The 17,800-nt window shown below is 35.8% G+C and overlaps 1 protein-coding gene across 2 annotated transcripts in view; it reads right to left on the bottom strand.

Moving 5' to 3' along the window:
* The window catches only part of CDK19 (cyclin dependent kinase 19), a 163,077-nt gene that overhangs the window by 95,086 nt on the left and 50,191 nt on the right, over positions 1 to 17,800 (bottom strand). For both annotated transcript variants that reach the window (XM_026005805.2, XM_026005806.2), the window contains exon 2: positions 6,036 to 6,111. In XM_026005805.2, coding sequence (XP_025861590.1) covers positions 6,036 to 6,111 — 76 coding nt within the window. The remainder of the gene's footprint in view (positions 1 to 6,035; positions 6,112 to 17,800) is intronic.

Consider the following 17,800-nt stretch of genomic DNA (forward strand, 5'->3'; position numbering starts at 1 on the left):
AATGTTCACATGTTTCTGATACGGTCATCACCTAGAATTATTCCCTATTGTGACATATCATAAACTGGAGAGTGCCATACAAAGATATAAATAAGGTTCAGGGGGATCCCTGGGTGGCTCAGCGGCTTAGTGTCTGCCTTTGGCCCAGGGCATGATCCTGGAGTCCTGGGATCAAGTCCCACGTCGGGCTCCCTGAATGGAGCCTGCTTCTCCCTCTGCCTTTGTCTCTGCCTCTCTCTCTCTCTCTGTCTCTCATGAGCAAATAAATAAAAATCTTTTTAATAAATAAATAAAACAAAGATATAAATAAGGTTCAAATAAAATTGAAATTTGATATAATATTCTTTATTAATGAGACTTGAGATAGTAACAAATTTTAGTTTTTAAACTTCTTCCAATTCTGTATACATTCTTCCAAGTTCATTCCACAGCTACAGTTCTTTGACTTCTTTCCTCATCCTCCAACCCTGCTCTCAAAAGTTCTTTCACAGGCAAGAGTCCCACCATTTTGGAGTGATGAGTGAAATGTTCCTAATGCTCTCCACATGGAGAACACATCTCCACATATCCTCTTACCCATATATGAGACTATTTGAACTAGAAAACACTAGGAGTTAGATATATCATGGGGTAGAGAAGAAAAGGGGCAGAGAACAAGCTCTATCTACTCTTTAATTTACGGTGTGTCTACTACATTTTCTTGGATCTATCAGTCGCTCTTCACCCTCTGACTCTCATCCACCTTACACTTTCTGTCCTTCCACCATATCGAACAGAAAAATCCAATTCTGCCTTCTTATACTGGGCTGCTAGTGAAGAGAACTGTACAATTATGTAGACGGGTTCCATGACTCATCTCCTACTTTAGGTGGACTATAATACTTCTATAATCTTATCTTTGATCAGCAAATTTTCACATATCCTTCATCAATTACCTCAAATGTTTATTACTTAACACCACACTCACAAAAAAAGAGGCACACAAGAATGTAACTACCTCATCATCAACCTAGCAAAGTGTTGTATGTTGACACCATCATCTCTTCTATCACTGCAGTTTCAGATAAACTAGCTATTCCATTTACTATTCAAGGTGAATCCTTCCAGCTGTGCTTATGAGCCACTGATTTTACAAATTCCTCATTTACAGACCCTTTATCCACTAATAAACCCATTCAGCTTTGATTTTTCCCCAAAATTTACTGAGATATAATTGATGTGCAACAACCTGCACAAATTTAAAGCATACCATTTATGAGTTTTGATATAGCTACACACTCAAGAAACCATCATGACAACCAATATGATAAAGACTTACATGGTCTCCAAAGACTCTTCATACTTCTTTATAATATTTGTCTCCATTCCCATCCTCAAGGAATCACTGGTCTACTATCTATCACCATAGATTATTTGCATTTTCTAGAATTTTCTATAAATGGAATCAGGTAGGAAAGAGTGTAATTAGGGGGGAAAAAAGAAAGACTGTAACTGCTCGTGAGCAGAACTGTGGGCATGTCCAGGAAATAGATGAAAAGGCTCTAATTTCTCACCCATTAAGGCTATACAAGTAGGATATGAAGGCTAAAACGGACTCTCAAATTAAATAGCAATAAGATACCTACTAGAACAGCTAATATCCAGAACACTGACAACAATAAATGCTAGCAGAGATGTAGAGCAACAAGAACTTTCATTAATTGCTGGTGGAAATACAAAATGGTACAGCCACTTTGGAAAACAGTTTGGTGGTTTCTTCCAAAGTACACATACTTTTATCATATAACCCAGCAATTGTGCTCCCTGGTGTTTACCCAAAAGAGTTGAAAGTTATGTCACATAAAGCCTGCACACAATATTTATAGCAGCTTCATTCATAACTGCCAAACCTTGGAAGCAACCAAGATGTACTTCAGTAAATGAATGGATAAACACACTATAGTACACCCAGAAAATGGAGTATTACTTAGTGCTAAAAAGAAATGAGCTATCAAGCCATGAAAGACATGAAGGAACCTGAAATGTCCATTGCTAAGTGAAAGAAGCCAATCTGAAAAGGCCACATACTTTATGATTCCAACTATAGGACATTCTGAAAAAGACAAAACTATGGAAACAATAAAAAGATCAATAATAGTCAGGGGCCAAGGCAGGGTAGGAGGGTGTATAGGATAAATAGGCAGAGCATAAAGGATTTTAAGGCAATGGAAATATTCTGTATGGTACAATAATGGCAGATACATGTCATTAAGCATTTGTTCAAATCCACAGAATATATACGAGGAGTGAAACTTAATGTAAACTATGGATTCTGGGTATCAACATAAGTTCATCATTATAACAAATGTACCTCTCTGGTGGGGAACGTTGATAATAAGGTAGGCTATCCATGTGTGGAGTAGGAAATATATGGAAAATCTTTAGACTTTCAACTCAATTTTGCTGTAAACTTAAAATCGCTTTAAAAAATAAAGTCTATTAAAAGAAACAGATAGCAATTTTGGAGTTGAAAAGTCCAAATAAAATGAAAATTTCAGCAGTGTATCTGAGTTGGCAGAACAAGGAATCAGCAAATGTGAATGTAGGCAATTTAAAGTATCCTGTCTGTGCAAAAATAGAAAAAAAATTGGGAAAAATAAGCAGAGCCTTTGAGAACTATGGGATACCATCAAGCCTATCAACACACATGATGGGAGTCTTAAGAGGAAAAGAGAGAAAGAAAGGGGGAGAAACAGTATCTGAAGAAATGAGAACTAAACACTTTACAAATTTCATCAAAAACATTAATCTACATATCCAAGAACTCAACAAACTCCAAACAGAATCCACACTTACACACATATAGTCAAACAGTCAAAAGAGCAAGACAAAAAGAGAATCTTGAAAGTAACAAGTAACAGGAAAAATAATTCTTCGTGTATAAGAGATTCTCATAAAATTAACAACTGACTTCTCATCAGAAACCATGGAGGCCAGAAGGCAGTGGATTAATATAGTCAAAGTAATGAAAGAAAAAGACTGTCAAATAATTCTATAACCAGCAAAACTATCCTGCAAAATCAAAGGGGAATCAGGTGAGGAAGGAAAAAAGAAGTAAGGCATTCCCAAATACAAAAACTGAAAGAATTTATCACTAACATATCTATTTTACAAAAATAAGCTAAAGGGGGATCCCTGGGTGGCTCAGTGGTGTAGTGCCTGCCTTTGGCCCAGGGCGCGATCCTGGAGTCCCGGGATCAAGTCCCGTGTCGGGCTCTCGGCATGGAGCCTGCTTCTCCCTCCTCCTGTGTCTCTGCCTCTCTCTCTCTCTCTCTCTCTCTCTCTCTCTTCTCTCTATGTCTATCATAAATAAATAAATAAATCTTTAAAAAAAATGCTAAATGGAGACCCTCAGTTAAAATGAAAGGAATATATACATATGTATATATGTGTGTGTGTATATATGTATATATATAATTCATCTACATAAAAAATAAAGGGCACTGGTAAAGGTTTTTTAACATGGGTTAAAAAAACATAAATGTATTTTTGTTTATAACTTTTTTCTTCTATATGATTCAAAAAAATTACATAAAGCAATAATTATAAAACTGTTAGCAGGCTTGTAATGTACAAAGAAATATGTATGCACTTAGCCACTACATAATAATATTCATGCTCAACTTGTGTCAAAATCACTATCACATTGGGGCTAGGTCATTCAGGTAGTGACAAAATACTATTCAATATAGAAACTGCATACTTTCAAAGGTCTATTAAGCAAATTCTCAATAAAAATATGAAGACATGCTTTTCCAACTTCTGCACAGCAAAATAAAAAACAAAATGAAAAAACAACTTACAGAATAGGAGAAAATATTTACAAACCATATACCTGGTAAAAGATTAACATTCAAAATATATCAGAAACTCATACAATTCAATAGTTTTTTAAAAATCCAATTAAAAAATAGGCAGAATGGCTGAGTAGACATCTTTCCAAAGACAACAAACAAATGGCCAACAGATGCATGAAAGGAGCTCAATATTACTAATCCTCAAGGAAATGCAAATCAAAACCACAATGAGCTATCATTTCACACCTGTATAATGACTATCATCAAAAGGACAATAGACAACAAATGCTAGTGAGGTTGTAGAGAAATGGGAACCCATGGATTACTCATCATAGAGAAGTCTCTGTTTCAAAAAGGACATCTACAACTGGGCTTTCATTTCCTAATAATTAATACCTTAAATATCAGCTTTTTCCCCAATTAACTCACAGAAAGGGAGTTAATGCTATACTACAGTACTTTAGAATAGCAAAATTGCACACCATATTCACAATGGTTGAGACAACATGTTTAAGAATTTTAGGGAATTAAAAAATCACTTACCAAATGCTTTTTCAGGTAAAGCATTACAAACACCACCTTATAATTTATAGAAAACTGCCAAACTAGAATTTTTTAAACCATAAATTTTATATTCTAGAGCAAACTTAGGATCATGGACTGATAGTAAAACTATTTTTGTTCTGTTTATTCATTTATTTATTCAACACACATTTATGGACTACCTGTTATATGGCAAGCACTATGCTAGGAACTGGAGATAAAAAGATAGTCTCTGCCCCTTTTTTTTTTTTTTTTTAAATATTTATTAGCCACTTTTTTTTTTTTTTTAATTTTATTTATTTATGATAGTCATACAGAGAGAAAGAGAGAGAGGCAGAGACACAGGCAGAGGGAGAAGCAGGCTCCATGCACCGGGAGCCTGATGTGGGATTCGATCCCGGGTCTCCAGGATCGCGCCCTGGGCCAAAGGCAGGCGCCAAACCGCTGCGCCACCCAGGGATCCCAGTCTCTGCCCCTTAAAGTGTGCATAGTCTAGTGAGAGGCTCCCATTCTGAAAGCAGAGGGTTTATAACTAGAAGAGACCTTATAGTTCCCTTATCTCACAAATAAAGAAACTGGCACTCAGGACTAAATAGTCACTCAGGCCAGCAGACACTCAACTCTACAGATTGCCTGCCCCGTGTGTTCTTTGGTACAACACATTTTCTTTGAGTGATGCTGGAGTATTCCAATGTGGGTAAGGCAAAAACATGGAACTGTGGGCAATATATGTACCGTTACCAAATTAGAAGCAGAAATACCTAATGGATACAGACAATATAAATATTTGACAATTTTGAGACAGAAATCCCTAGTAGATGTGATATGATAAAATCCCAAAAAGAAACTAAAGAACTAAAATAAGAAAATGAACTAAAATAAGATAATATAATGGTAAGTCTTCTAAGCCACAAATATGGCTTTGCCTTTGTTTATTGATATGTTAAGTGGAGATATTAAAAGTACTCATTTCATAGGATTGTTTGTTGTGAAAAGTAAATTAACTAATTCTTGAAAGCACTTAGTAAGCCTGGTACCTAGCAAATAGTAAATGTTAGGTATTCTTATGGACAACCATTTCTTAAGTGCACAATATATCATATAAAGACAAAAAAAAAAAAAAGAAAGAAATTATCTTTCTTTAAGGAATTATCCTATTATTATAATGATAGTCCTATTTTTCTAGCTACTAGCAAATTCTAGTACTAAAACATGTGAGAAAAAAATTTAATATGCATAATATCTAATAAACCCTTCTCTGTAGACATATATCAGTCCTAAAATTACAAGAAAAATAGGCATTAAATTGTTACCTTATCAATAATGAACTGTATTAATAATGAACTACATTAATTTGTGATATTAATAATTATTTAGTAATGAATTATATTGATTCATAATTTAATTAAATCATCACGTAGCTCATTCAATAGTCCTAAGATTATAAATCCTAAATAACATTAAGAGATTGTTTAAAGATGACTTTCAAGTAATTAAAGTTTATGCAGCTTTTTCATCTTATATAAAATATCATTAAACTAATTGACATCTTTGAAATAACTACGCATGGAATACATCACTGAAACTATTTCATATTAATATCACTCATCATCCAATATCAGTAACAAAATAAAAAACATATTGACATTCACTTACTGCAATCTCTCTACAAGCTGACATGGATATTCCCGTGCCTTCAATTTGCTTCAATGCATATTCCTTTTCATCTTTTCTGCATATGAACAAAAAAAAATTATTTTTTCTAAACATTATTTTCAGATTCAAAATCATAGCTACAAAAACAATAAAAATACACTAGTCTCTCAGTGATATATAAACACTCTCACTATGCATGCATTGCTTACTGGTTCCGATAATATTACAACTACAGAAATACAAAATACTAAAAAAAAAAAAAAAAACCTCATGTCACAATGAAAACACTAGACAGAGCCAAAACACAAAATTCAAAATTGAAACAGGATACTAAACACGGCACTAGTTTCAAAAAGTAAACAAGTATAAATATAAACTCAAGCATATTGCAAGATAATTCTACTCCTGTCTTAATTATCTGTAATCTATGAAAGCATTCTGTTAAAACATTAACTACAAAAATAAATGACAGATGCAAACTTCTATATTTGTTTAAAGTAATTTCGTAATATAAGAACCACTTAATAGGAGGGATGAGCTATAGAAGAATCTCGACCCATTGGGACACCCTATTCTGACCTAGGACAGGGGGCATTCAAAAGCCTAAAGACCTCAAAAAAAAAAAAAAGAAAGAAAGAAAGCCTAAAGACCTCAACCAAAAGCCTTGGAAAGTCTTTAAAACTCTAGCCACCAAAAAAAAAAAAAAAACAACAACAACAACAAAACTCTAGCCACCAACATCTCATTCTCAAGAACTCTAGGAAAAACCTAGTAGTTATAGTGAATTTTCCAAATAGTGAAGGTAGGATTAGGAATTCTGGGAAATCCCAGTAGTTATCAGGGTGCTCAACCAAGGGAAGACAGCAGTTCAATAATGGTGATACAGTCCATTAAAAAAAAAAAAAAGTTTCACATGAGTGGCTAGAGCAACACAGTATCCTCAGGGTACTGACACCAGAACTGGCCACAGCAAAATGTCAGAAATGTGGTTCATACTCTGAGTTGTTCTGATAAAAGGAGTATCATCCACACTCTCTGAGTTTTGTCTTTTGACAAATATTGGAGCCTCAGCAAGCTTTCATCATGTCATGATGGTTTTCTCAAATGACGGCACCTAAATGGTGCCACATCTGCCTGACTTACCTATTCCTTATCTTCCCCATACTGTGTTTACTGGCAGATAAAGCAATTTTTTAGGTAGGCCCCATGCCTAGCATGGAGTCTGACACAGGGCTTGAACTCTCGACCCTAAGATCCTGAAATCAAGACCTGAGTTAAAATCAAATCACCTAAATGAATGAGCCACCCAGGTGCCTCGCAGATACAGTAATTTAAGAGAGTATTCATTACATGCATTTTAAAACGTTTTACGTGCCTTTTGAAGATTTTCACAATCATCTATGGTTTGGGCAAATAAGTGAATTACAGTTACTGTCTCCCACAATCAGTTTGAAAATTATATCCATTTTCCTTCCAATACATGGCATTCAGGAAATAATTAAGCAGCATTTTGACAAACAGAAAACACACCAGATATATCAACAGAAAATAGACTGTTATGCAATTACTAAAATGATAATCACGACCATCATCAGAAACATGGAAAATGTTTACTATATATTAGTGAGGAAATACACAAATTATACCATATAAAATTATACATATATCTAGACATATGCTAAGATGATAAAACGATGAAAATCAGTTGTGTTAAGATGTAAGAACTTATAATTAACTTTAGTGCTAATATTATATTATAACAACTTTTAAATTAGAATTAGAGGAGAAAAAGAGAAAAGCCAAAATAATTTGACACTGAAAATAGTCACGTACTAAAACAATCCTTAGTATCTTCAAAGTAATATCCTAGACATGTTAATTTAAAAAGCAAAGTCAAAACTAGAGAAAGCTTTAAGTAATCACTTTTTCCTTTTTCTCTATCCTGTTTCCTCCAAACATAAAGCTAGGCTTTTTTTCAGACCACCCAGAAGCCACTAAGAAGTACAAACAGCAGGTGACTGAATGTAATTAAAGCCAAACATTCCCCCCCCCCCCCCCCCCCCCCCGCTTAAATGTATGTGTGAACATGTGTATAAAAGCATTCATGCCTGAGAGGTTTAACACAATGCTCATGATGTAAATTTCTCATTTAATAATTACTTTAACTACCAAGTATCTATCGCTAAATATTTTAAAAATTTGTTAAATTCTTAAAACAAAATTACATAAGCTTTTTGGCAAAATTTTCAATGAAATCATAATCTTTTAAAACAGAAATATTTCAATCCCCAGTTCCCTTAAATGAAGTGCTCCAGAAGCTCATGTAATTGCATGGTTTTATTTTTAATACTGTAAAGAATATTACACAATCTGGATAGGTTATCGTTGCTATGGAAACTATAAGATTTTTTTTTTTTTTGCAGTAAGTCAAAAAGTGCAAAATTAACACATCACATTAATGACTTTTGAATTTCACATCCAGGCTGTCAAAGGAATTTGAAAGCTTGAGCAGAATAAACTGAAGCATAGGCCTTTACTCTGAATTATATGGATGGGATCTAGGAACAAACCCAGTAATTATTTCACTTAATAAGTTTAAATATAACTTCCATCTGCTAAATTAGCAAAATACTCAAAGATCTGAAAACTTAAGGTTTATCTGCAGCTTTGAAATTAAGAATGAAAGAAAGTGGATAGGTCATGGCCATTTCTCTTGTGTATTAACTGTCAGATGGTAGGCGATAATGTGGCACCTCTAAGGTTCACCATATGAAGAAGGGGCAGATCCCAAGAGGACACCTGGGACTCACTTTGACCACTGTGCTCTCTCAGTGCTAGTCCTTGGTCAGATGCCAACACCTTAGGTATGAAAACTACACATGTGACCTTTCCTACAATGCCCACAAATATTTCAGTGATTAGCCAGGGGCCAAAGAGGCTTTATTGCTCTCAACCTATGGGAGTGCTGCCTGTCTTGGGGGTTTTTCCCAAGTGGTAGTGACAACTCATACCCCACGGCTTATGTGTCTCAGGCACACATAATATTAAGTATCGTAAAGGAACAATTTGTTCTCTTACATGACAAGGTTGAAAAGCAAGTAAACTTGCCCTACATACACTGCTATGATGGCCTGGCTTTTAGAGGCAACTTGTTCTTTCTTAAAACGATCTTCTTTCTAAATTACTTTAACTTTTAAATAAAAGTACTTTATTATCTGCTGTAATAAAAGCCGACAAAGTAATTCCAAAGCCTTTAGAGAAACTGCTTCCTAAATTTTAGTGTATATTAGATACTACGGTTAGGACACCTGATATTGATAATAATCAAAGGAGGTTACTAAGTAAATCCACAAGACTCAAAAATACATAAATTTTTAGAATAAACATGGATATATTTAATATGCAATTTTTAAAATTTAAAGACATTTTCTGCTATATGGCTGTAATGTATATCAAAACCATGTGAGCTTCACTCAGCAGTGACAAAGAAAAACAATTATTCAACAGGAACATTATGTAATAACAAAATAGAAAAATAAATCTGGCAGAGACTGCAATTCTATTACATTTTCCATCTGAGACGCTATGTTCTGGAAAACTCGTGATGCAAGCAATTCTATAGATGGTAGAAAATATAAGAAGCACATATTTGTACAAATTGTAGAAATTGCTGCCTTAAAATGAAAGCTTTATCCCAGGCAGAAAAACAGGCTCAGCGGTGGAATTGTAATATAATTCAGGAAAGAATTTCTCAAGTTTAAAGAAGCAAGTTCAGGAACATCTCTTGAATGAAATATTAGGAACCAGCTTATGGTAATAATGTCTAAACTTGGTGACCAGTCTCCAGTCACTTTTAGCAAGGTGAAGCACCATTTAGGAGCCTGTATATACAAGTACAGGCCAAAACTCCACCCGTTATCATCATATTTAGGACCAAGGCTTTTTGACTCCTATCAATACTACTACCAAGTGTCCAGATCAGCCGTGGGCCATCTTTGGTCCTAAGGATCTATGACAGACAAAAAAATTAGAAGCATCTTTCAAGATAAGATGAGGAAATTCAAGCTCAAGCAATACTGAGATAAAAATTTTCATCTTCATGGGGCACCTGGGTGGCTCGGTCCAATGAGTGTCTGACTCCTGACTTTGGCTCAGGTCCTGATCAGAGGGTCCTGGGATTGAAGGGCTCTCTGCACTTAGAAACTCTGCTTGAGGATGCTTTCTCTCTCCCTCTCCCCCTTCGCATGTGCACACTCGCCAACATAAATAAATAAATCCTTAAAAAATTTTTGTCTTCAAACTAATAGGGTTAAAATATTTTTCTTGTTGTTTATATGGAAAACAGAAGAGGCTTACTATTTTATTTTACATCAACCAACAAACAACTACTGAATAAATATTATATGTTCCAACACTGTGCCAAACTCTGAGAATGAACAAAATTAGAGACTGATCTACACTAGACACCATGGAGTTCACAATCTACCTGGAAAGAGAATCTGGGTGAGTGGGAAACAAAAACAAATAACTCTTATATGACTTCCACTATACCCAGGATGGATGCATAAGACACAGGAGAATCAGACTAATGTTTCTTTCAGAGCCTTAAGGAAGGTAACTATGTGAGTGATGCTTAGGGAGGAGTTCCCCAAGCAGAGAAGAGATGAAGGGGTCCAAGAACTGCAGGCAGATGTACAGCATGAGAAAAATAACAGAGGCATATTCCAGAAACTGCTAATACTCAGTATGGCTGGAAGCTGGGGCATGATCACAAGGAGCAGGAGACAAGTTAGAAAAGTAAAGGGAAGGGACCATGTGAGTCCTGGAAAGAAAAAAAAAAAACTTGCATTTCATATGTTAACAGTGTGGAGCAAAAGGGTTTTTTTGGTTTGTTTTTGGTTTTTTTTGCAAAAGGTTTTTAGAACAGAAAAGGTAGTTAACAGATCTTTGCTCAGAAAGATAACTGTGGTAACTAGAAACTGGTGACAGAGCAAACATTTGGTAGTTTGCGTCAAATGTCCAGATAAGAGAAGATGAAGAACTAGATTATAACAGCGGCAGAAGAGAACAAATATGGATTCAAAAGGCGTTTTTTTGAGTCAGAACTGACGGAATTTAGTAACCAATTTGATTCTGTACGGGAGAGACAGGAAGACTCTGAAGATGGATGGAGTTTCCACTCTAATTGTGTAAATGAGAACACCACTAACCAGAGAAACGATGACATGAATAATGGAGACCACGAAATAGAAGATTTTACTCTGTAGGCAATGAATGTTATGTATGAAGATTAATCTCATCAGGAAAGCCTGAGACTAGAGGTGTGAAAAAACAATTAGGAGGTGACCACAATGCAAGTGTGAGCAGGTAAGGACCTGGATTCGTGTAACAGAGTGTTAGCTCCAAAACAGGTATAAGGCGATCCTGGTAAGCCCTCCTCATTTTAAAGATGAAGAAGCTAGGCAAGCAGCCAGAAGCAGAACTGAAATGAAACCTTCCAATTCCAAGCTCAGTGTTCTCCATAACAGAGTGGTAAGGGTAAGACCGAAGAAAAGACGGAACATTTGTGACAGTCATTCTAAAAGAAGAATCAGCAGGACCAGGTTAATAAATAATGAAGATCAAGAAGGCTGAATCAAGAAGTCTGAGGGTCTGAGATTGCTGATGGGGAAGATGGTATCATGAAGGACAAGACTTGGAGGGGATCTCAGAAGGTCCTTTGGCTCATAAATGATTCTTTTGGATAGAAAGAAAAACTCCAACCAAAAATGAAAATATCTGAGGAGTTCAAAAGGGAGATGCTCTATTGGTGTTTACTGAGGAACTACAGTAGTAGTTTCAGGCTGAAGGGACCTATGTAGGTGATATTGGATTAAAGGATGTAGCACAAAGATGACCTTCTTGGTGTCTAAAAAAGAACTTGAGGCAAGAAGGGGAAAAGGAAGAGAGACAGAGAAGGAAGGAAAGACAAATAGCAGAACAACTTCTGAACACTTCTCTCTTATGTCCCTTAAGAGGACAGACTCTGGGCAGCCCGGGTGGCTGGACAGTTTAGTGCCGCCTTCAGCCCAGGGCGTGATCCTGGAGACCCGGGATCGAGTCCCACGTCAGGCTCCCTGCATGGAGCCTGCTTCTCCCTCTGCTTGTGTCTCTGCTTCTCTCTCTCTCTCTCTCTCTCTCTCTCTCTCTCTCTCTCCCTCTGCTTGTGTCTCTGCCTCTCTCTCTCTGTGTTTCTCATGAATAAATAGATGAAATCTTAAAAAAAAAAAAAAAGGAGGACAGACTCTTCTACGAATTCATCAAATTTCCTTTTCCAAACCTTAAGAGTAAAACTGAAGTAATGAAATCATCAGAAATACAGTATCTAAGACAGTACAGTATTACCAGTTTTTATAGTGTTAGGTGCTATCAATTAAGACATTCTTCAAACAGTATGACACCCAAGTCTTACCAACAAATTTTTCTTCAAGAATGCGGACATAAAGCAAGATCCTATCCCTTTCTTTTAATATGTGTTGATTTGGCTTAGCAGATTAAGAGGCCTCCACATCATACACGGAAAACATATATGTATGGAAGAAAAGAATTCGGAAAAACAAAAACCAAAAAAGATCACTTAGTTTTACGTTGGTATCATTCTGAGTGTTTCCATATCATGAACTCAGTATTCAGCCTGTGATTCTTTGGGAACTCTTTCCTGTATTATATGATAGCATAGTATTTTTAAATTTTTTCTCATGAAATTCCCCAAAAATGAATGAAATATTCTATGTATCTGTCACACAGCTTCAACAATTATCAACACATGGCCAGTCTTATTTCCACTGCCTACCCCCTTGATTATTTTGAAACAAAATCCACATACCACACCATTTCACTCATAAACAATTCCACACCATAATATTTTTAATTATCAGGAATTTTTCTTTTTTAAATGCTAAGACTTTTAAAATAATTCTGAAATATTCAAAACCTGTAACACAAGTTACTCTTACTATTTTGTATCCCCCTTATTAATGAAAAATGTCAAATAGTACTACCACCTTCTTTGTTTTCATCTATCAAACATTTCATCTACTCATTCTCTTAACATCACCAAAATACAATAATGGTCTCCTTATTAAAGTTCAGGATTCCCTTGCAACATGGAAATTTGACAAGAGTTTATCTTTTTGCCTTCATTCTTTAGAAAGACAGCCTTTATTTAGGTTTTCTTAAAAACTGATTGTTTCTCTAAAAAAATAATCTATCATGTTATACTATTTCCTTCATTCAGAATTCCAATTCTGATAAACATTTACTAATCTAAAGGCTCTGAAATGATAAAATTTCAGAAGCTCCTATTATGGCAAATTTCTACTGCTCAGAAGTTATTTTAATTTTTTAATAATTTATTTTTTTAATTTTATCTAAATTGAATTAACATACATTATATTATTGGTTTCAGAGGTAGTGCTCAGTGATTCATCAGTTTTATATAATGCCCAGTGCTCATTACTACATCATGTGCCCTCCTTAATGCTCATCATCCAATTATCCCATCCCTTACTGCCCCTCTCCAGTCACCCTCAATTTGTTTCCTATGACTAAGAGTCTCTTATGGTTTGTCTCCCTCTCTGATTTCATCTTGTTTTACTTTTTACTCTCTTCGCCTATGATCCTCTGTTTTGTTTCAGAAGTTATTTTAATTAAAACAAATACATCTGCAGTAATACTTTAAGATATAGGCGTCAAAGTGTTAAGTTGAAAACACAAATAATTCAGGATTGTATAACACAGAAAGTAATCATTAGCAAATATTTAGTATATAAACCAAAATTTTAATATAAAACATTATTTTCCTATGAGAATTGTTGAATCTTAAATCAGATTTACTTGCTACAGAGAGTAAATATAGCAAATAATTCCAGCCTCTCCTTTCAGAAATATTTTACTAGGCCTGTGGTGTGTACCAGGTATTGTGTTGGGCTCTAGGAAAAGTAGGAAGGACAAGATGATCCTTTCCCTTGTGAACCTTTACACCGAGAGACACACTAGAAAGGGACACAATCTGATAAGCACTACCACGCATGTATATGCAAAGTACATCAGATAAAGAACAGAAAGTCTTTGGTTCTGGTGAAGGGGATAGACAGGCTATTGGTAAATAATTTTCAAAGGGAATATCTAAGCGGACCTTGAGAGATGAGTAGTATTTCATTAAGCAAAAAAAAAGAGGTCAGGGCCTTACAGACACCAGAAATGTATGGACAAAGTCTGAAAATTAAAATCTATGCTATATTCAAGAAGTTAGCAGGAGACTTATATAGCTAGAACACAGAGATGGAATAACACAAAAAGAGCAAAGTAGAATTAGCATAGTCTTATACAGTATGCTAATAAGTTGGCATTTTTTTCTGTATAATGAATGGGAAACCATCAGAAGTTTTTAAGCAACAGAAACATATGATCAAACAGGTACTCTTAGCAAAGCAGGCAGAGAGTGTACAGGATGGATCAAAGGATTTAAAACCAGAGGTTGGGCAAATGTTGTAAAAGTCCTATAAAAGGGTTGATAAGGACCAAAATCAGAGTAAATACAGTTAGGAATGGAAAGAATGTATGCAAAAGGCATTCCAGAGATAGGCTCATCTACCATAGCCAAATATATATAGGCATATTGCAGGCATTGAAGAAATATTTGATGCATAAACGTGAAGAAATATTTGATACATGCACATCTGTGTATGTATATGAGAGAGCGCTGAATAGCCAGAGAAGCAGCTAAAGATGAGGTTCCTACCAAGAGTGTTGTCCCGGTGAGAATAAAGCCATTTACCCTACACCTTCTACACCTGTCCCCTGCCCAATAATAAACAATACTGACAATAAGCCAGTTCACAAGTTGAGAATAAATTCATTTTGGACATAGTGATTTCGAAGTGGTTCCTAGATAGCGAGAAGAGGATGAACAAAAGGAAATAACAGAAACGGAATTCAGAAAAGTAAACATCACTACATCACTGGCAACTCTTAAAACCACAGAAGTAAATGTGATCACAAAAGAAAAGTGCTCAGAAGAAAAAAAGAGCTGAAGATGGGACTGCTCTTTCATATCATGGCATCTACATACTGGTAGGAATGTAAATTCAAGCTCTATGTTGGGCTCCAACGTAGGAATAGAGCCTACTTTAAAAACAAACAAAATAGCTAAAAAGGTTTATCTGTGGGACATTGGTGAAAATTTAATATACAGACTAGATAATTTCATCATTGTTAACTTTATTTTTAATTTTTATGTTATTAATTTTCTTAAGTAGAGGATAATTTAGGATAGTTATGTAGAATATCCTCATTCTCAGGAGAAAGAGATCAAGTATTTTGGAGTCTCATGTCATGACACTGGCAACTCAACTCAAATGGTTCAACAGCAACAAAAGACACATACACACACACATATATACAGAGAGAGCAAGCAATACAGAAAAATGGTAACAAAACTGAAATCTAGGTGGAGGGTATGTGGATGTTCATTGTTCTACAGTTTAAACTTTTCTGCTTTTACAAAACTTTTCTAAATAAAACAAAACTGAGGAGGAAAGAAAATAACAGACAGCAGTTAGAGTTAAAAGAAAAATAAGGAAGTTGTATACAGAAGTCAAAAGACAAGTATTAAAAACATAGCTGGGCAAAAGCATCAAACATAGAAGCAAAGTCAAACAGGAGGGAATAGAGGTAAACTGGTCATATTTGGCAGCTACTGATGTTTTGCAAGGGCATGGACCAGGAGAACACACACTGCTCAAACTCTCTCAAAGTCTATACCATACTCTTTGTTATTAAAATTACTTAGAATTAGCTCATGCATTTTGCTCCAATTCCCAAATGAGGAAGGAGACTATCTTACTCATTCCTTTTTTTTTTTTCTTTCAGATTTTATTTACTTATCCATGAGAGACACAGAGAGAGGCAGAGACACAGGCAGAGAGAGAAGCAAGCTCTATGCAGGGAGCCCAATGTGGGACTCCATCCCAGGATCCCAGGACCACGACCTGAGCCAAAGGCAGACGCTCAACCACTTAGCCACCCCGGGGCCCCTGTCTTACTCATTTCTCTCTATCTCTTTAGGAGTTAACAAAGTGCTGTGCAAATAGTAGAAACTAAACATTTTTGCGCTGAAATAAACATGTTTATTAGTCTTGATTAATTTAAAAAATATTTTCAGCATAACAGAAAATCTGGAAAATCTTCTTTAAAAAATATATTTTCTAGGGACACCTGGGTGGCTCAGCAATTAAGCACCTGCCTTTGGCCCAGGGCATGATCCTGGAGTCCGGGGATTGAGTCCCATGTCGGGCTCCTGCATGGAGCCTGCTTCTCCCTCTGCCTGTGTCTCTGCCTCTTGCTGTGTGTGTCTCTCATGAATAAATAAATAAAATCTTCTTTAAAAAAAAATAAAAATATATTTTCTAAAGACAAAAGTAAAATACGCTGGGAGATAAAATGACAGCAATAAGCAAACACCCATATTTTTAATGGAAAAGTCATCATATCTAAAAATTTACCAGACAGCAACTATCTCCTTCTCGAAGGAAAGGAGAAAAATACAAATATTTTGTCATTCTCACATCTAGCACTGTCAGATCAGATAGAACTAAATTAACAATTTGTTCCTTTCAGTACATTTCATATTTCAGTCTTCACAAAATCATCTCAAATCATAAGTCTCAATGAAAAATAAATACTCTGAAGACAAATTAACAGTCAAAACTACAGCCAGGGCACTGGGTTGCAAGAGCACCTGGCTCCAGGGGTCCCAAACAGACCGTCAGTCGTTGCTGACAAAATCCAAAGGCAGAGAGACGAGGGTGGTGGGGCAAGGAATTTATTTCCGCGAGGACCACACCAGAAACACAGCAGAATAGCTTCTCAAAGACTGTCTCCAAAAGGACTGAAACTATTCCCAGGTTTATATAAAGAAAATGTGGGCCAAAGGTGGGTGGGTACATGCAGGTAGGCAATAAAGGTCAAATGGATCATTGTCATGGAGTCCATTCCAGGTGGAGTCTCTTAGGCTTAATGTGGGCCCTATTGCCTCAGGGTAGTTTCAGTTCCCCTCAGGGGAATACTCTGCCCTCAGGGTCTTCCACCAGAGCCAAGAGACAAACGGGAAGAACCCAACTGGAAAGTTTGAGGTCAATATGGAGGCAACCTAAGTCCTCTTTCAAGATTCAAAATCAACACTTAAAATTTAAATACATGTAAGTTTTTCACCATACTACTTAAGTTTCTGCCAAACCTGAGACCACTGAGGAAACTTCTTCCGATAAAACTTAGGTTTTGCCATGTTTTCCTGGCTGACCTTAACTACTGTGATAATAAAAAATGTGATACTGTGATTAAGTAAGAAATATGTATTTTGGTCTTCCTTCAGGGTTTCTGCCTCACAGATCCTGAAGCCCTTGTAATTTCCAAAGTGTTTGGAGCATAGAAGCATCTCTTATGATATTTAGTTTTTGTCCTTAGAATAGCTCCAAAAGGGTAAAAGTGAAAGAAACTCTTTTGTTACTCATAGCAAGCCCCTTTCAACCAGACCTGAATTCATTTAGAAAGTCCCTAGATAATCACAGGATAGGGGCTGATTGATGAGGGAAAACTAGATGAGAACTTTCACCTCTCCCATCAACTACACCCACACCCTCAAGAAGAGGGCTGGAGGCTGAAAACCAGTGGTCAACAATTTAATCAGTCACATCTACATAATGAAGCCTCAACTCTGAAATACA

The sequence above is a fragment of the Vulpes vulpes genome, chromosome 1, assembly GCF_048418805.1.
Source record: "Vulpes vulpes isolate BD-2025 chromosome 1, VulVul3, whole genome shotgun sequence".
NCBI classification, from domain to species: domain Eukaryota; kingdom Metazoa; phylum Chordata; class Mammalia; order Carnivora; family Canidae; genus Vulpes; species Vulpes vulpes.